This window comes from Serinus canaria, chromosome 3 (assembly GCF_022539315.1).
Source record: "Serinus canaria isolate serCan28SL12 chromosome 3, serCan2020, whole genome shotgun sequence".
NCBI lineage: Eukaryota > Metazoa > Chordata > Aves > Passeriformes > Fringillidae > Serinus > Serinus canaria.
The window spans coordinates 36067139-36087985 of record NC_066316.1 but is presented as its reverse complement, the minus strand read 5'-3'; the positions used below and the strand labels follow the sequence as shown (position 1 = coordinate 36087985).

General features: G+C 36.4%; 1 protein-coding gene across 3 annotated transcripts in view; it reads left to right on the top strand.

Moving 5' to 3' along the window:
- Window positions 1-20847, top strand: part of CNST (consortin, connexin sorting protein) — a 45373-nt gene that overhangs the window by 17560 nt on the left and 6966 nt on the right. For all 3 annotated transcript variants that reach the window (XM_030236112.2, XM_030236113.2, XM_030236114.2), the window contains 7 exons: window positions 1886-2091; window positions 5070-5100; window positions 7582-7668; window positions 8131-8245; window positions 10610-10631; window positions 10849-10945; window positions 15921-16819. In XM_030236112.2, coding sequence (XP_030091972.2) covers window positions 1886-2091; window positions 5070-5100; window positions 7582-7668; window positions 8131-8245; window positions 10610-10631; window positions 10849-10945; window positions 15921-16819 — 1457 coding nt within the window. The remainder of the gene's footprint in view (window positions 1-1885; window positions 2092-5069; window positions 5101-7581; window positions 7669-8130; window positions 8246-10609; window positions 10632-10848; window positions 10946-15920; window positions 16820-20847) is intronic.

Sequence of the window (20847 nt, the reverse complement as noted above, 5' to 3'; positions counted from 1 at the left end):
AGTGAAGTTTGGTTTCTTTGTTTGTTTTTCCGAGAGGAAAGGTTTGCCAGAACACGAGGACCCTCTTGTTCTGGTTTCATGATAATGTGCTAAACAGGAAGCTGTATTTTTAAAGACAGCCTTAATTCCATCTCTAGAAGTATTTCCTGGTTTGTATCTTGCATCCAGTTGTGTCTCTTGTTGCTTTTGGCCCACAGGAAACCCAAATAAATACCGGAAGATCGGAGATGTGCATTAATTTTGAAAAAGCAATGTTAAGTTACACCCATATTTTTTCTGGCAGTAAGCCCTGTGAAAATAGCCACCCACAGAGATTATTAGTAGTCCTAACTTGGATAGTTTACTAAATAAAGAGTTTAAAATAATCAAAAGTAAAATGGTGGAACGTTCCATGGACAAGCTAATGCCTTTCTTAGATTCTAAATCTTAAACCTGAATCATCATGATTGGGTTTGAGAGGCAATGAAATCAAGGGGGGCTGAAACAGAGTGCCCAAGCTGAGGACACAGAGATACTTGAAACAGTGCCCTCAGCTGTCCATCTTTCAAATGATAACATGATTTCACAAAATGTTGATTGGGGAACAGTACTCGTTAGAATTTGAGTTTATGAAAAGTTTATTGGGCACATTTCTGTGGCCAAATTCTCTAAACTGTTTTAAACAATTGTGGGACTCTTTTTAAGTTCAGTCTTATGCAAGTGTGTGAAATTCAATGTTTTATGGAGAAATAAAAATTAGTTTATTAACTGTTGGAATCATCTGTAGTTTTCTGGTTGCTCTGTGTTTTATAGGAAGCTGTAATTTATTGCTCTCTGATCTTTGTGAGAGACTGATCCAGTCAATATATGGGTTTCTCCCACTGCTGCTGTCACTACTACTATTTACCCTTCTTTCTTAATCCCATTTAACATTTTCTCAATCAAAATACACAAGTTTTGCATTTCTAACAATAAAATGTGGGATTTACATCCAGAAAGTTTTTTTTTTCTCCTGTAATATTCTTGTACTGTTATGCTTTACATTATTTTTCATATCTCCACCTGAATGCCTGACTTTTTTTGAATTCCGTAAAACTGGAAACAGACAACAGTGAACTGCCAAGAAATGTACCATGGAGAACCTAGTTTTCTGTCTAGCAAGAAGTTCTGGGATCTAAATTCACTTTACACATCCTTGTGTCATTGTTACCAGCATAGATCAGCACTACTGCCTCTTTCCCTGGGCACTCAAACCAACAATCCAGCTATGTAGGGGGGTCTTCCTTTTCACTCAGCAGGAAAGTCCCTTTAGACATCTCTCTCCTACAGCAGAATGCCACACTGGCATCATCTACTCTTTCTGTCCTTTAAGATCCTGCAGTCACTGTGAGGAGCCACTGTGTTACCAATAAAAGCCAGGAACCCACTGAATTGTCCTTCCTCCCGTGTGTCTGTCCATCCCCAGGACACCTCCTTGTCTGAGGTCCTTGGCAGGAGCAAGGTGACAAACTGAAAACCTCAGTCATGCTGCCCTCACCTACCTGCTATTTGCCCTTTTTGAGCAAAACTGCATTCTAAGCACTTCTGGGTCATCCTGGTCTCTTATTAATAAGTCTCTATAACACTTTGTAAGTGTTCTGATTCTTTTCCCCCATAAATGAAAGCAGGGTCCCATTTAGAAGTGTACAGATGTATCTGATCTGTGTTACTGTGTTGTGTGCGGTAGGTGAGCTGACAGTGAGACAGACCTGGCACAATTGATTGTGACAAGGCCAGCATTTAGTTTAGCAGCAATGGTGTTTAACATACTAGGTTTTTATTCATAACATTTGTAGTGAAATTTCCCAAAAAAGGAACTCAATATATTTTTTTTTAATCCTAACCTAAGTACTTGTCCTTTTTTAAGGCATTTCTACAGTGGGAGCCACAACGATCCAGGAGGAAAATGCTCTTAATACAGATACAGATTTTGTGCAGGCTGAAAGTGCTGTTGAAGCAAAGGAGAACTTTCATCCAAAAGAGCAAAAGCAAACATTGCAGTCCCTTTTCTCTTTGCTCCGTCAAGAGGTTGAGCAGATGGATTCAAAGATACTGCCCCTGTGTCTCCATCAGGTACTTTCTATGATTTTGGGGTGCTGCCTCCAATTTTATTTTTATTTGAGACCTTTGTTCATTAGGAAAAATATGCATAAATGCAATTTATATCAATACTCATATCTAGACAAGATACTTTGATGCATAGCAGATGGTCAAGGCAAATATCTCTTCTAAGATCTTCTAATATTTCTTAAATTATAAATTGCCTTGTTAGCATATTCTGTAATTAAAGAAAATTCTTAAGGATGGGTTTCTGACTCCCCAAAAGGGTGAAATTAGTTTGGCAGAAAGATTTAGCAAAATCTTCTCTTCTCTAGCAATCTACTCTTTAATCTACCTTGAGTAAGGTTTGTAAGACACTGGTATAGTTACAGGACAGCAGATACCTAAATAAAAATTTAAGTCTGGAAGTGCTTTTACTGCTGCAGACATCTTTCTAGCATAAATTTTATGCATGAATATTAAGATTTAAGGTTTTCTTAGTGTACACCTTTATATTAGCACAGTTGCCACACCTGCAAGACCAAAGGGAAAACTGTGGTTTGCAAAGCAATCTTTCTTACAAACTGGCCAGTATGTTGCCTTTTTTTTCTGGAGGTTATAATGCAGAACAAATATGTGGATAGAGCTTGATGCAGTATTAATGTCCAGGTGTTGTTTAGTTGTGTCAGACTAGTAGCAGACTAGAAGAGCTCTGCTTGGTTGTGATGTCTCATATGGGCCATATGTAGATACTATACCTGTCTGATTTGACTTAGCTGCATTGTCTTTATTTTGAAAGATATTCTAAATTTCTAAACTGCAGTGACATTCCTGCATTCATCTTCTTCAATACAAAAAAGCAATTATATGGGAGAAAGAGGTTTCACTTTAGGATTGCACATTATAGATAATCTACATTTGACAGGGAATTTTAAATTATTTTTCTTCATCCATGCTTGGGCAAAGATATTTGATACTCTTCCTTAACTTATGTGAAGCTTAGCTTTAGGGTTAACAATTTGGTTTTAGCCTCATCAAATTTGATGTTTTTTCATGAGTCAGTACAAAGGTCATTTTTGGAAAACAAGATAGAGCAAAAATTTAAAATGCTTTACAAACATCAAGGGGATCAATTGCACATGATGGAGGTGAAATCTGTTGTTTTTTATATGAGGAAGCCAAACCCTGAGGGGAAGAACCTTTTGAAAGTCATACAGGATCTGTGACAGAACAGAGAACAAAATCTGCAAATTCAGATTGAAATACGTATTCAAACACTATCTCTTTTTTCCTAAAAACTCTCAAGTATTTTGAATGGAGCATTTAAAAGAAAGCTGAAGGAACTTACAAGGCTCCTAACCTGTTTTTTTAATAGAGGACAGGAGGGGGGAGGATTTTAAGTTTAGCATTCCTGTAAAGTGAGTCTATTGAGAATTTTTTTCCCTTTCTAGTGAATTAACCTGTCATCTTCAGACTCTTTTTTTTTTTTTTTTCAGATTACTAATACAGCCTGACAGTAACATTAAACCAAGTCTATTAAATACTCTTCTACAACATTATTGTTCTATTCTCTATGACAAAATTCAGTGTAAAATTCAGAGCTGCATCAGATGTTCTGGAGTATTAACAGTCCATGATGTTTGTGGGAAGCCTGTATTGAATATTTAAATACTATTGGATAATAGGGGTTGTTTTAAGAGTCAATTTCTAGTTAAAATAGGATGCAATGATTTTTTTCCTAATCTTGAATGGGATTCATTTGGTTTGTTTAGGACTTGTTGCAGAATCTAAGAGGTATTTTTATGTAAAACATGGGTAGAGCTTTGACAGCTCCAAAAATTCTTAGGAACCTATTGTGGACAGCAGACAAACTGTGCAGATAAAGAACATTGAAAGTCACTTACCCATTCTCTTTTGAAGGTACTGGACCCAGAATGGTCTAGTGGTTAGCAGTAAGGCTGAGAGCCAGGAAATACAATTTGTAATCTAGACTCCTCTATCAAGTTGCTGTCTTTTTTGAGCAATCATCTTCAGACATCTACAAAAGTGCTTATTTAAGCCCTCCAAATCATGACTACTTGAATCAATCCCAAAGATCTTGAGCCTGAGTTTTTGAGTGCTCCCACAGAAGTCATTGGGGAATCATCTATGAGGTGCCTCACTGCATCTTCTGCCATCAGCATGCCTGCAGTCCTGGACACATTTTGCAAGCTCTGCCCTTGCTCACCATGCTTGGCACATAGGAAGGCTGCCAAAATGTGCTGTCCCCAAGGACTGATTAGCTGCTGCTTGTAAAGGTCACTGGTAGTGTAGAGCTCTGTGGAATACTTCTGAGGTTTATATTTCTTGTATTTCATCACATTTAGAAACAAAGTTGTCAGTATTCCTCAGCTTTTTAGGAAAGACTGCACAGTTTTGTAATGAGCACAAATAAGTTATTGTTGCAATTCTCAAATATTTTTTGTTTACTGGAAGACAAAAGACGCTTCTTTTCTCATCAGTCAGGAAACCTCCATTTGTGTTTTAAACCATTGCAATGTAATGCTCAGGAGAGCACAGCAATGATCTTAATTTGATCAAATGTAAGGAAACATTGGTCAGGACAGAATCCAAACTTTTGAACTGGTATCAGTAAAAATAGTACTTCTGTTTTAGGTCATTTTAAAGCTTTCTATTAAGATAACTAAAAATGTTTCTGAAATGTTTTTTATAGTTGTAGGAACATAAAACCTTACTAAGGTTTTTTGGTTTTATGGAATTCTGTAAATTACATAAAATCAAATCTGTTTTCTGTGAGAGGACTTAATATTTCTGTGGTCTTTGATGCTCTTTTAAAACCTTTTTCCTAGAATAGGAATACATGTATTTTGTCAGAATATGCATATATTACCCAAACTAGATAGGAACCTGCAAACTAGATGTTTAAATTTGTGCTAAAAAGTTTGTATTACATCCTTGCCACTGTCATGAGAATTACAAATTCTTTTTTTTTTTTTTTTTTACTTTTGCAGATAGCTGAGACCTATTTTCAGGAGGAAGAATGTATCCTTTTACTTGCAGAAATTGTTGCACAGTATTAGAATAATGTGGTATGATAAAACATAAAAGTCCAATGCTTTGTTGTTAACTCACATCTTGTGGGTCAGGGTTAGAAAGAAGTGAACAACCATAATTCACCCATGAGTGAATACACAGTATGGTAGCAAATCCTCCTTAATCAATGGAATGTGAGTTAAGGGATAAATTCACTTCCAGCAGCTGTACTGATGCAATCATTAGTAGCTGTACACAAGGAAGTAAGGAAACATTTTCAAAAGACTTTTGTTTTTATAAGATAACTTCTATTCTAAGTACTAGTAACTGGGAAAATGTCCATTTTAGAGATAGGGTATGTATGATATCAAATAGGGTACTTACAGTATTGATAAAATTGTCACAACAGTTGATTAGAATATGTAGTAAAATGTCTAGATTGGAATAAAAATCCAAACACCTGGAGCTGAGATCAGCAACCTGCAAACAATAGCAAAATGGTGTTTGAGAAATGCTAATCAGTCAAAATCATATTAAGGCAGTTTGAAAAATTGTTGTAGGAAACATGAGTACCTGCTTCTAGGAACAGTTTAATAGTCCAGTTTATTTTGATTTGTTCCTAGATAATTCAAGTAAGTTTGGTCAAAAAATTGTAATAGTTGAACTGCTGATAATTATTCTGATATATTTCAGTAATTGTGTGAGAGAATAATAATATTAAACCCCAAAGTCAAGTCAAGAATTTTAGAAAAGGTGGTTTTCCCTTTGCTTCAAAGGGAAAGTGATCAGATTATAAAAAGAAGATGCAGTGGTAAGCCCTTAAGGTAGATGTGATTCACTAAGATGCATCATATATTACAGAATTTGTGCATACAGATTATTTCTTTACTATGTGATTTGTACAAAAAAAAAATACAGCAATGGGCAATTGTTTAGCAGGCTAACAAGGCTTAAAAAAGACAAATTATGCTAGCCTGTAGATAAAACCAGAGAGCTAACAGTTGCAATGTTATAAAAGCAACAAATAAAACAAAATATCCATCACGGTTTTAGAGGACTGTATTTTTGTTTTGTTCTCCTAATTCAAAAGTGTCCATCAGAAAATGTGAATTCACAGCACAAATTAAAGGCATGAAAAAATTCTGTAGTAAATTGTGATGCAGGGGGGATACAGTAAATTTAAAATATAAATGGCATGATAGAAACAGTTCCTCTGTCATTGGAGTTGCTTTAATTGAAAGGCATTCTATTTAAAGCTGATCAAAGGAAATATTTTTTAATGCAATGTACACCTGATGTGTGGAATTCAACACCACTATATAATACATATTTATGAAGGATATCTCCACTGTACCTCCAGCCATCAGTTTCCTGAGGTTAATAAAGAACTTGCTTGATCATGTTGCACTGTATTAATTATCCATGACAGACATTTTAATTCATCCAGTGTGGAATCTCATATTAAAAATAATTCAGGGTTTGTTGCTGAGATGCTCTAAGGCTCTCTCTGTGATCTGTAATTCTGTTTCTAATAACAGATTTCCTGAAGACAGGGAATATTCTTTCCATTAATATTGTTGTTCATAAGCCATGCTATTGCATGAGGCTAACCAGAATAACAACTACTGGTTGTGTTTTTGTAATAATTACTCCAGTGTTTTAATTAGCATGAATAATGGAAAGTGGGTTTTCTGTATTACTAAGAACCTCATTCACTTCTGTCCTCACTGTATTGTAGAATTACATTTCAAATAGCTGGTAAAACAGCTTCAAGCACCACAACTAGCAACCCAGGCTTAGTGGAGCTAGCATTATCCTGACTATTGTAAAATATGTGACTATCAATATACCTTTGTGAATATATTGAGAACCCTAAGCATGGGGAAAAAGTTCTTCCTATAGAAGGAAAGTGAGCAGAATCTTCAGGAAAACAAAAGGTAAACTCAGCAGTCCAACAGTGTTGTGTAGTGGTTGAAAAGGGGGGCAGGTATTTTTCAAAAGTTGTTTTAATACTGTCTCCAGCTGGTCAGTAGAAAGGAGTCATATTAGTCATAATTTCAGTTGGTCATGGTTATTGGCATGTATTTGTATTTCTTGTGAGATCTGTGGTGACTTAGTTTTGCTTGTCATTTCCCAGAGATTTCATTTTTTTTGGTAAAGTTATCAGCATAGTAACATTTCAGTCATTTCTTTTCAAGAAAAATCTTCTGTTTTGCTTCAGGCACATGGGAAGAGGTAGCTGCTGAAAATAATAGGACTTTAATTTTTGAATGTTTCTCATGTTTCTCAACTTATTTTACTTCTTGCCTGCCATTTTCATGTCTGCTATTTTTTCTTGCACAGAAATCAGGATGCTAGCCATTATTCATTTTGATTCACTTATTTCAAATATCAAGTGTGTAATTACTTCCCTTTCAAACATGATGCCAGTTATAAGTAAGTCATACCATGTCCAGATATGTGTGCATTTGCCTTTAACCTTCCATTCAGATGAGAAGGCCATGAAGTTCATACAACTTGAACGACTTTATCATGAGCAGCTGCTTGCAAATCTTTCTTCCATACAGGAACAGTGGGGTGAGTACCAGATAAACTAATATGGTAGAAGAAAGACTTTAGTTTGTATTTCTAAATAATACATTTCCGGGATAAAAAAGTTACATAGCAAAAGCAGCATTTGTATCAGAATTTCTCTGAGCTTGCTGAGCTTGTTACAAGAAGAATATTCATGCTTTGGAATTTTTTGCACACATTTAATTATAAATGTGGAAATAATTTGTAATTCTTTATTCTGTTAATCGAGATTTTGATCCACAGTTGTTTCAAGCTCATTTTTGGGTTAGGATTGCTGAGTGTGATGTGATGAAAATAAAGTGTCTTCTGAAAGAATAGGATGCTGTTCTACCTCATCTGAAATGAGACTGTAGAACATACACAGAAAAGTTGTCAATATTTCTCCACTAATTCGTTTCACCTGTTTGTGTTATGTTACGCTACTTTTATAGTATCTTGAGTAAAAATTATTTTTATTTAATTTAGAAAGAAAATGGAAGACAGCAGTTCCCAGTCCAGTTACAACACTGAGGAATTCAGATAAAGAGCTGAGTGGCCAAGAACTGGAAAAGCTTACTAGAGTTTGCTCTTCACATCAACAGTAAGTATAAGAAAGTATTATTACTCCTCAAACAAATATGTTGCTGCCCCTGTTGTCTCCTTGCCATTATGGGAGTTTTAAAATAATCAGTGTCAAAATAAAAGTTGCATCACTGACTTGAATTTGGTTATAAAGTGGTGGTTCCTTCTGATATGTAACTAAAATACTTTTGCCATCAGTTTTCATACTTTTTCATATTGTTTGAGGAATGCATGAAGACTAAATCTGAACTTGTTTTAGCAAATCATCAGTTTTCCAGAACTGGAGGTTTGATTTTTTTTTATTTCAACCAAAGGGAAAACTGAATAGTGTTAATTTAGGAAGAGAGAGACTGTAGAACTAATGATTGTATTCATGTTTAGTTCCTATTGGTTTAATCATTGCTTCAAAATGCACATGTCCAGCATCTCACACATCAGCACCCATACCTGCCCTATAGGATTTCATTCCCAAGTTCCCACATTTTAGGACAATTCCTAAATGCTTAAAGTAGTTCTTGTCACCTTCTATCAATTTCATATCCATTGCATTTACATGAAGCAGTGATTCTGTACTTTCCTAGCATGACAGTGTTCTGAGCAGTGAAATCTCAGCTGGTAGCTGCTTTGCCTGATCCATCAGCCTCCTGAATCAGTGCATCACAGTACAACAAACTGGTGCCCAGGCTGCTGTTCTGGGTAGTAACACATATGGGATTGTACCCATCAGGTAGGAGGAGGAGATCTGTTCCTTCATGGGTGAATGTCCTACACTGTCCAGACATTGATTTTAATGCACAGATGGAAAAAATCATACAAGCTGCCACTGAAAAATGATCAGCCAACAGCAGTAAGGAAACTAACTGCATTCCGAGGCTGTGACAGGCAAGATGCTCTCAATTAGGTGGGAAGAGAGAACTTTCTCTGGTACTTTTGCGTTGGCTTAGTCAGTCTGGATATAACAAAAGCCAAAATGTTCCTGTTGCTCCTAAAGAGTATTGATTTGGTTATCAATTCTTTTCTTCTGGGTGATGGTACCAAAGTTTGAAAACAAAAAATTCTGGCTGACTGCCAGAATCCATGCAGGGATTTTTCACTCTGAATGCCTTTGGAAGGAGGCCATGGAAAGGCATCCCTGCATCCCCACAGGAAGAGGGGTAGTGTGGCACTAGAGCTGCACACAACCTGGTGAGCCTACAGAAGGGCTGAGACTCAGGTCTGCTGCAATGAGCAGCACCTCCCTGTTGTCACCTGGTTGTCACCTTCTTGAGAATAACTCTGCTTTCTCCTTCATTTCAGTTTTGAAATATTGTTCCCTGTTCTGAGAAACCCTGCAGTTTGATAAAAATTAAGGCTTGTGTTCATTTGCTGTGATCAGTGCTCTGGATGTAATACTATTACTCTTTCAGACTCTCAAGGCAAAAGCCTATTTGCTTTTATTGTTTCATGTATGGTTTTTTCCCTAAGCTTTAAACTCATTTTACTTTTTAATTGAAATTACACTTGAATTTTTAATGAATTGCATGCAGGTCTTGGAAAATGTGAGCATTCTGCTTTTTTAATTGAAAGTAATGTAAACTTTTCTCCTACTCAAGTTTTACAGCTATGTACTGGACATGTTTGTCTTTTAAAGGTAGTTTTGAGAGTCCTTTATTTGAATTTTAAATGGTAAAATTTAAAAGGCAATGTAACTTTTTGAAGTTTTTGTTAGAGAATATGAGCCTCAGTACTCTCCCCTTGTCTCTCCAATATTTTTTTCAGTAGCTTTAAATAAAATGTTCCACATTTTATCTTCATTGCTGTATGAAAGACTGCAAGACAGATTGTGTGTGATAAATCACATTGTGCATGAATATGTATCCAGCTGGCCAAGTCCACACTGTGAGCAGCCCTGATTCACCTGTGCATCTGAATGGAGTCAGTGGGAGCTGCTGTACCTTACAGAACCCAGAAAATGTCCCAGTCTGTGGAGAGGGAAATACGGGTTTTGGGGAGGGCATTTCATTCCTCCATCCCTTTTATAGTGATCCCTGTTTTAAATAGTAATAGATATCAAGTTCTTAGATGATTTTTAAAGTTTGTAGAGTTTCTTCTGAGCATGACCTTTTACAGGAATGTACATTGCTTGATATGTTGCAGTAAATTTTCTTCTGACTGCTTTCTCAGTTAGGTGGAACAATGTTAGGGCTATTGGTCTTCTGATGATATTCATGCAAGTACAGATCTGTGCTTGAAAGTATGCTAGCAGGCTGGCACTTTGAATAGAAGAAGAGTTCTGTGCTAATTTTAGAGCAGAGCAAAGGTTTCTAAGACTTCACTCATATTTATCAAGAAGAATGTTGCTAGTAGGTTATTTAATTCATTCTTTTTTTCTTTGTTGCTACAGGCCGCAGGCATCCAAAAATAAGGTAAGCAGCTGTTTAATTGAATTCTGCTTTGTCAAAAATTGGTAATAAGTATATTTTAAATATTAGATCTTTATTTAATATTTAAATATTAAATATTTTAATATTTAAATATTAAATCTTTCACGTTTAGAAGCTTTTTGAAGTTTGAATGTTTCAGAAAGCCACAGCATTCCTGTTTAATTCCAGAAATTATAGGTAATGTTATCATATTTTACAGCTAGTAGCTGCAGAAAATACATGGGAAAGCAGTTGTTTACCTCAGTTAATGGAATCCAGAACTTTAAAGGAAAGAGAAGCTACTGCTTTTAAATCAGGTATGTGTGTATGCATGTACATGTGTATACATTTGTCTTAAATATTACACTGTAATGGCATATTCCTATAAATAAAATAAAGCTATTTCATCTGAAGCTACAGCATTTTTTGGATCTCAACAGATGCACAAATGGATTTTTTTTTCTCAGCACAAAGGATAAAAAATGCAATTTTAATTAGTCATCGGTATTCATAATTGTAAAGTAATTCTAGCCTCCATCAAAAATAGTCTTAAATGTGCATGCATTTATATTAGCTTATATAAGCTACAAAATTGTATAAACTGGAGATAAAATGCATAATTGTATGTATACAAATACAGACTAGGTAATCATCCTGCTGACAGACACTCTAGGTGTGGCAATGGAGTGCAGTTAGCAATGTTAGTAACTATTGTAAGTTACTTGCAGTGTACTGATTTTGAGATGCATTTTTCTGAAGCAACACAGAAAATTATGAAGCCTTTGGGGGGGTCTTGAAGAGAAAAACATTCAGTTAATTGTTTTCAGTACATACTTCTATGTCATTTTCAGCCTCATTTTCCTTTTTCTGCCTTGAGGCATGGGCCTTTTTGTTTGAGTAATTTGTTAGAATCTTTGGGTTCTTATGAAACATTTACAAATTAATGAATTGTTAAAATGGAGACAGTGTGGGAAAGAATATTGGTAGATAACCAGGCTGTGCTTTATCTTTCCTCCCTCTGAGCAAAATGTTTCTGCTATTTTGTCATACTGCAGTTGCCAAAATTGGCTTAAGCTAAGTACCTTCCCTTGAAAACAACTAGAGTTCTTCAGAAGATGAGAACTGGCCTGGATGAACCTAGGAGGTCTCTTTCAACCTAAACTGTCCTACAAGTGTGTATCAGCCAGGATGTTCAGCAGAATCAGAAACTAATGAAGATACAGAGTCACAGTTCCCTATGTGTGTGGATCCTCCTTATCTCCAAGCTCTTTTAGCATGACCCCTGTACTGCCTTTTCTCCACTTCTAGTCTTGTAACCTAACTAAACATAAAGCATTAGAACCATGAAACAAACATGTTCTACAGCTCAGAAAGCAGATCAAAAGAACACAGTGCTTTTTATTTTTGGATGGTTGGAAATTCCCATGGAAAAAAAAATAGATTATTACAATTTTTTCTCTGATTTTATTCCAAGTGGAAACAAAAGCTTTCTGGAGAGCAGAATTTCTGAACATTTGAACCTTCTGAATTCCAGGAGCATTTGTTTCAATGTTGAAACACTCTAGTACAAAATCTTAACATAATGTGGAAGGAATTAATGGTGTAAATGGATCTTTTCATGCCTTTCTTTTAATGTAAATCTTGTAAAAATACCATCAAAAATCTTTGGGTTCCTGTGGAATGTTGGTAAATTGATAAAGCTGTCATCCAATAAAAAGCAGTTCTGCTGAGAAATTTTCAGCTGTACTAAGTACTTCCAACACCAAGATAGGAATATTTCCACCCTATCTCGAGTTTAAATGGTTGAGATTTGCAAAAGATGCTTTTCCCAAGATTAGTGCTTTCTTGAGGAAGCAGTGAATTCTCTCTCTGGAGTGTGAGCAGCTGCTGAGGCAGCAGTGGTCATTGGCTGCTGCTGCCCTTCAGAGTCAGTGCATCAGTAGCCTGGGGGTGAATGGGTTTGCTTGCTGTGAGTCAGAAGGATTTGGGTAGGGAAGGCAGCAGTGTGAACCACTACAGAAATCTGACAACGGTGATTCATAGTCTGAAATACTGTTCAGGTAACAAGCTGGGCCTGAGTGATCCAGCTCAGGACTAGAAGCACTGTGACTATTTGGGACTGGTTCTTGATTTTGCCTGAACCCCAGCAGAATCCTATATTGCAATAAACATACAGTTCCTAATATTTAACCTTTTCAGCAGTGGCTTAAATGCATGGGCCTTCTCACCAAAAACTTAGAATGCTTGACTTCTGCTTTTTAGGTGGTTTTTTTCTCTACAAAAAAAAAAAAAAGAAAAATGAAATGAAAAATGAGAAGTAAATATGTAAAGTTTTACTTGTCTTACACATTTTTCCACCAAACCACAGGAAGAGCTACTTAACTCACTTAACTGCTTGTAGTAGAAGTCTGGCTTACAGTAAAGCAGGAGAAGGAAACTCTCACATGTTTTGAGAACTGGTCTTCATTTGGATTCATATTTAATAAGAATTTATCAATAAGGATACATAAAATGCATTTTAGCAATATCTATATTACATTGTAGAGATTGTTGTACTGCTCTATAGTAGCATCTTTGAAGTAAAATCAACTTGCTTGGTAATGTCAAGAAAAAATTACTCCATTGATCTGATGAGGTATACAGGAACATAGTTTGAGCCTCTGTAGGCAGTTGATCCTAAGAATTCACAGTTCCTCTCTCGTGGGGCTGACAAACAGCTTTATAAGAAGTCATCCAGTCAGGATTCCTGGGGCAGTACCTAATTAGATTTCTACCCTTCTGTGCAAGGGTTGTGAAGGGTCTGTTCTATTATATTTTAGTTTCTGGCAGATTTTCACTCTGAATCTACCAACAGAGAGAATTTGGCCTTTAATAATATGTGTGTATATTAAAATATGAGATTTGATACATCCCTTTACCCATTAATTTCTTCAGCTTCTGACTGAAAGCAGAAACTTAATAGCCTTTAGTGTTAACTAAATATAAATTAATGTGTTTCATGAAAACCTCCCTAATGAAATACTGAATTTAACAAAACCCTTAGCATAAGTCTGCAGTGTGTGCATATAGTTTAGACTCATTTCCAGGATGGGGAGGAAGTCTTTATACCCTGTTTTCTTTTAGGTTCTATGGGATTTGTTTTTAATTGGGACGAAGGACAAAGATGGAGAAATGAATTCTCCATTGGTAGATTACTGTATATCAGTACTCTGTCTGCTAAACTGCCCTGGATTAACAGGACAAAGTGGTGTCTAAAGTTCCTGTGATGAGCAAACCAAGTGTTGATTCTGATGTATCTCTGTCAGAGGGAAAAGAAATCATTTTTTAAATTACCATAGGTGGTTTTGTTGCTAAAAAATTTTCTGTAAACACTTTGTTGTACCTCTGTCAGTCAGGCAAAAATTACTGCCCCTGGTGGGTATGTCTTCAGTTAACTTGGTGTAGCAAAGGCATCTTTTCTAAGTCTTCAGGTATTTGTCTTAACTTGCCCTCAGTCTATAGTGGGCATGGCTTCCCTGAAGTAGTTGTAAGTATTGAACACTGCTGAAAACTTGATGTGAATAATTATTGCACCCCAGTTCTTGTGCATCAGTGGTTAGATAACAGTGCTAGGATCATTTATTACTTTCTTAGGAGCAGTGCCCTGAGCTCAAGGGACACCTTTCACAGTAAAGAATCTGATTTAATTTCCGATTCCATTTAATCTTTGTTGCAGTTGGGGCTGCCAACAAAGATGCCTGTTGTGATGTGGATGTATCCACTAGGAAAAATTGACAGATGGTAACAAAATCTTGTACCAATAATCCAGGCTGTGTTTGAACTCATGACCTGTATGTGAAGGGCTCGGTATCCCATTACAAATCCCTTGAGCTATCTACTCATCTGGGTCTACTTTTTAAAAAGTCCCTGTCTCACACCTATTCTTTCAGTGTTTTACAGAAGTTAGGTTCCTTGTACTCTTTCTTTCTGTTAATGTCATTCTGATGTTTTTTCCACATTTTGGTTTGCTTGGATATTCTCTTTTTCAATTTTCAAGTTTGCCTTTTCTGCCTTGCATTTCATTATCCATTAAAAGGGGGATAGTTTGGAATTTATTCAGATTGTTCAGTACAGTGAATTAATGCAAACATTTGTTTTAATGAATGTGACTGGTTTGAGTGATAAGTTCAGGAAGTTGTTCACATTTTAGAGAGGTTTTAACATGTGAGGAAGAATAAAATTGGCATGGAGAACTCAGTTAAGAAGGGCATTGTTTGATATCTTTATTAATCTGTTCATAAGACCTTTCTGCTCTTCACTATGACCAAAAAATGCAAATAAGTGTTTTCTAAAGTTATTAATTTGTTGATTGAGGGTATTGCTGTTACTGCAACAACAGTCCTACTATAACATAGTCTTAACATAGTTTTGATTAAAGTATGGAAGGCAGTTTCTGTCTTAGCTAGCTTACTTTGATATTTTACTTCTTAACAGCCTCTTTCTCTCTTTTTAAGCCTAAAAACAGAGGTTTGGCTTTCTTGTAATGATTAATACCTAATAATTTCATAGGTAGTTTGGGCTAAGCATCTGCTCCTTCATCAGCAGATCATGCCAGTAGTAGGTGAATTCACAAGCTATGTAGAAGTCTTTGTGTCTCTCTGAAATTTCAGATTAGATAAAATAATTTTCATATGTATTGTAAATAGGAATACAGAAACAAGTTGCATCAAATTGCATTTTTAATGTGTCAGCTTAGTGATCCAAAAAGCAGCATCTTTTTATGCTTTTTATCCTTTATGGGAAATGTAATTTCTATTTAGTTGAGTGTTAACCAAAGGAGCTATTGATCTGCAAATTTAAAATTTATAATTGCAACTTCTTTAAAGGAAATGCAGATATCTCTCTAGGTGATAGAGACACTGGCATCAAGGTACAGTTTTCTGTAATTAAGTGCATTTGTCTGAACTCCAGGCATCCATGAGATGACTCATGTAAAATATCCATTAGAAGAAAAGTGACTGCTCAGAAAAATACTCACTTACATATTGGAAGTAGCTTTTTTCAGAAGGATACTGAATCATGTGCTTTACCTGGAAGAATGTGTGCAAATACTTTTTTTTTTTTTCCTGAATCAGGAGGCAGAGACTACTAACAAAAGTTATCCTGACTGGAGCATAAAATACCTGCCCTTTATGGAGAGCATTTTGAAGCATTAGGTTACAATGTTATCAAATCACAGTATACTCTTTCCCCCCTGGGCTGATGCTTTGAATCATTTAAAAACTCTGGAACTGTTTTTCCTATTGCACTTAGGTACTGAAACTTGTCCTGGCATTGCACCAAAGAAAGAAGATAAACAGCTGAGCTCTGCTTGCCCAGGTGAAAACAAAACTGAGAGACAGACTGAGGCAGCGAGTCTTTGGGTAGCTGCAGGAAAGGACCACATGGAGGAGCAGCACTGCAGTGCTGAATCAACGTTGGAGCCACACACCCAGTCCACAGGGACAGGGGGCAGGCCTTCCTCGGGCTGTTCATCATCTGGGGATGCTGGTAAAGATAGCAGTCTGCAGCTGAGGGAAAGACAGCTCTCCAAGGATGCTGTGAAAATAGAAGGGGCTGGGGAGCCTGGAGTGAAACTCCCTCTTGAGCCAATGGTAGATGCTTTGGCTTTAACAGATGATGATTATTTGCCTACAGATTTGGTTCCTTCTGATAAAGATGTGCCAGCTGATAGAAGTCTGCTCAGATCAAAACATGCTGCTGGGTCTTCAGAAATTCCTAGTGGCCAGCTTGGAAATAGTGATTTAAAGCAGCAACAGATACAGCCAGAAGATGATGATGATGATGAAGATGATGATGATGAAGATGATGAACAGTCTTCATGGGACAGAAGTGCCTCAGGTGCATGCTCTGGGTGTAATGAAGTGTCTGAGCCTGAGAGCACTGCCCATTCACAGGTGTGCGAGGAAATACAGAGAGCAGCAGGACAGGAGGAGAAGGCCAATAATGAACAAGAAGATTTATTTCTGAGGTTTTTGAATGGTAACATAATAGACACTGAAGAATCTGCAGACTTAGCAAACCAGGAGGACTTTGACGCTGTTCCAGATATTTCACCCGAACGAGCATCTTATAACTCCCTGGAAGCTTTATCACTAGATGACAGCTTTTCTTCCCTTGATGAACTTACAAGAAGGATAGAGATTACTGAGGTAAATATTGCAAATCCTATAAAATCTTTCATGTTTATCTCTTAAAATATTTTAGATATTGACAGCTTCAAAATATGTTAAATATTCCTTTATGTATCACTTTTTCAAATCTGAAATCTATACATATTTAATTGTTCTGAGTTACTCAGAAAAAAGTTTTGTCTTGCCTCTCTGTCTCCTTTTTGACCAGCAGTACACTGTTACAAAAATAAGATTTATCTTATATATGAGTGTGATACCAGGGGGAGTTTAATTTCTTTTTATTCTGACAGAGACTGTTAAGAGGTGCTCTCATAATTCCTGTTAAATCAAATTTTGTGTCAGAAATCTACATAATGCCTATGATGTACCATCATTCATTTCTATGCAAAGAACAAAGTTTGCTTTTTTGTGCTCATTCCGTAGAGGTAAGAACTACATACATATAAATTCTGTATATGAATGAATGGGTTTCTGATTTTGTCAAGTTAGGCAGATTTTTTGTTCTTACCCAAGGTAAGAAAGAGCTTCTAACCCTGAACCCACCTGATAGGCCTGTAACAAGGGTGAGTGCTTCTTAAGCTAAATTGCTGTTCTGAAAATAGAGAAGATTTATTGCTTTGGGACTTTCTGGGAGAGTGTAATGGCAACATCTTTGCTTTATTTCTCTTCTGGTTTTGCTGCATTTGGATCCTTGAGAGCATTTTTGTTAAAATTAAAAAAGAGTGCATTGTGAAATGCTGTTATTTCAGATGCTGGAGGGGGAAGGCTTGTATGAATGTATCTTCTTAGTTCATTTCTATTTTAAAGATCTTTAACAATAGATTATCCCCTGGCAATAAAGTCACAGTACTCCTCTACAGATCACGCTAATGCACAGAGACCAAGAACCCCCACAGTTGCTCAAGGACAGTGGCCAAGCAGGGTACTAAGTACTGGAGATCAGTGCTGATGTTATTACATGTTTGGTAAAGTCTGCAGAGCTGAAAAGAGAGCATTTTGGTCTTTTTCCCCACCTAAAGAATTTCTTACATCCTTTCCAAGATCATGCCTCTTGTCTTTTTGTGTGCTCTCAGGAATTATGCCACATACCAGCACTGACAGCCATGTGCACAAAGCTGTACACAAGCAGATGTGGAAACCCACAGACATATTAATAATACATGTATCCCAGATTTTCATAAGTCCATTGGCTTGTGTTCATTTGGAGGGTGGTTTTAAAAAGGAGCATTTTGTTGACAGTCTGTGCTAAGCCTGAATAGGGGTATAACAAAAGAGTAATTTAAGTATCATCCCTCAGCATTAAATTGCTTTTGAGCCCACTAAAAGTGCTGCATTTTAGCAGAGGAGTACTGTTCCATTTCACATAGATATACCCTAAATTAATCCAATAGCATCTATTTTTAAATAGCTGTGTTTGTGCCATTTGTGTTCCAGAGGATGGGGTAGGAAGCAGCATATTGATACTGTTAGAAGAATTATGCTTGTATTGATTGTCCCTGTGACTGATGATGATGCTTTACAGGGCATCTAATTTCAATTCCAGTTTGCTCTCCTGATGCTGGGACTGCCAGTACTCTGATGGCAGAGTTGAGTCTCTGCAGAGGAAAAAGTACCTTGAGTTTTTCCCCAGTACTTTTTCTGGCCATATAAGGCATCATGTTGGCTGCATTGGTGAGAGTCCACTTGAATCTTTCTTAGCAAGAGGCCCAAGTCTGGTGTTAGGCAGGGGCTTAAATGGGAGAGGGGCAGAAGGATTAACGTCAGTAGCAATTAAAATTTGTCATATGCAGCATCTGGAGTTGTTTTGCAATACTTGGGATTTCTAGGTGCCACAGGGTGAGGGGAGGACAGCACACCAGCTTGTATTGTTTCATTATACACTTTTAGGATGTTTTTCCAGTTAATCTTACCCATCAGTAGCCTAGGGGTTGTTTTTCAGAAGTGATGAGCACCCACAGCTTTCTTGGAAGACACATTTGAAAGAGTTTGGCACCCCTGAGAAAGCAGCATTGTTAACTTGTGTTCATTGATTCTGTTTTAGTGCCAAAATAAGATTGCACTGAAGTTTTGATGAGCAGATGGAATCTTTGTACCCAGCTGTAACACTTCTTCCTTTCCTGTCCCCTTGAAGGCTTTGAAATTGCATTGTTCAGGCTATGGCAGCCTGAGAAGATAAAAGTGGTTTCATGCACTGGTTGTTAATGAGTATCTAGAAAATGCAGTGGTAGCCACATGAGTGAAATTAAATGAATCACATGGAATGTACCAATGTGGCAGTAAAAAAGAAAAAAAGTAATCAATTTGACTGTGATAAAACTTTGTCATGAACTAAGTGTTTCCAAAACTGCCATGAACAAATTAGAATGGAAGGTGGAAGTAAAGATAATTTTGAAATAACCTGGGAACAAAACCCATATGATTGGATAAAATTTCCTTAATGTTCTTCAATTGACATGTAATAATAATTTATTGAAGATGGAGAAGGGTAAATACTTGTGTATGTATTTATAGTTAGGAAGTTTTTCTTGGCTCCATATTGAGATCCAAGAATCATCTCATGCGGTTTTCTAATTTAGATACTTAGTCACTTGCTTTTAGTTTATCATTTACAATAACTAATTACAAGAGTGAAAATTCACCAAAATCTGACTCTGGATTTAAATAGCTGCAAAACTGAAATAGTAGTTTTCATGTTGTACAGGCCCTTTTACTGGGTGTATCTTCACTAGTACAAACCATCTAAACAACACACAAATGATGGAAAACCACAGGCATTTTATAGAAACAAGATTCATACAGCTAACAAAGAACTTTGGAGCACAGTCAAAAGCTGGCAACAACAGATATTAGAAGTTTATAGCTCTTCTTAAATATCTTTGCTCTCATTTCTCTGAGAATGAAATGACATACCAGTGGCAAAACAAATTGTAACCTCAATAAAGTTGCATTTTGCTATATAAAATAAAAGGTTGTACCATAAACTTTCTATGTGAGAGACAGGGAAGTGAGTAAAATCTTAAATTTTTTCTTTATTAGAAAATTATAATTAGGAAATTCTTTTTAGAAAGCAAAGATAGTGAGACTGTCTACCAAAACATAAATCTTTTGGATGGCAGTTTGTATACCAGGAAATGAAGTCTCCACTAGGTTTGGAGGCAATGTTTTGGATCCTCTATTCTCTTGTATAGCTTGGGTCCTAGAGCTTTGAGTTTGTAAGAGCTCTGCTCCCATGTGCAGTGCTTACAGGTATCAGGTATTTGTGGCTGTATAAAGGAGCTCAGGTACTTGCATGGCAAATGCATCAGCAGGGAAAATAGTTACCCTCAGTAGCTGTGGTGGGAATGCTGAACCTGCTAAGTCAGCTCTCTTTCAAACTCAAATTACTTATCTAATGTATTTTATTAGCAAAGGGGTTTGCCTGCTGTTTGTTTGTAACACAGGGCAGTCTTGGGTTTTGTCATTTTGGGGATTACTCCTTTAAAAAAATCTGGTGTTGCTTGTAATAAAACTGCAGTCCTTTGGCACGTAACTGAATAAGGAATACAGCCCACAGAAGAATACACAAACCTTCTTGAGTAGATTTCTGCATTCACACCAAACTACTTCATACAATGAGCTTTTCTTCCTAGTTCCCAGTTTGTAGTACCTCCATTTTGGGGGTTTTTATTTATGTCTATATGCTACAATGAATTCTAATTGTCAAGTTCAGTATGTTTTCTCTCAGAACTTGAATTACACGGCCTTATTTTCTTAGTTCTGTCCAGTATGTTTATAAGTATAAACACATCTTATTTGTTGAAAATAAGCACAGTGTAAGAAGCTTTTTATTTTATTACCAAATGCTCTTTTAAACAGAGAAGAGGCGGGTAGTTTAATTAGTTTATTTTTTCTAATTTTGCAACCTGGTAATTAAAATTTATCTGAAAAATGTGAAACTTTTGATTGAAGCAGGTTCGTATTCTATTATTGGTGGGGAAAAGAGAAAAGCTTTATTTAACAGAGTTTCAATTAACCAACAGTCATTGCTGCTTTCCTTTTTGCCTTCT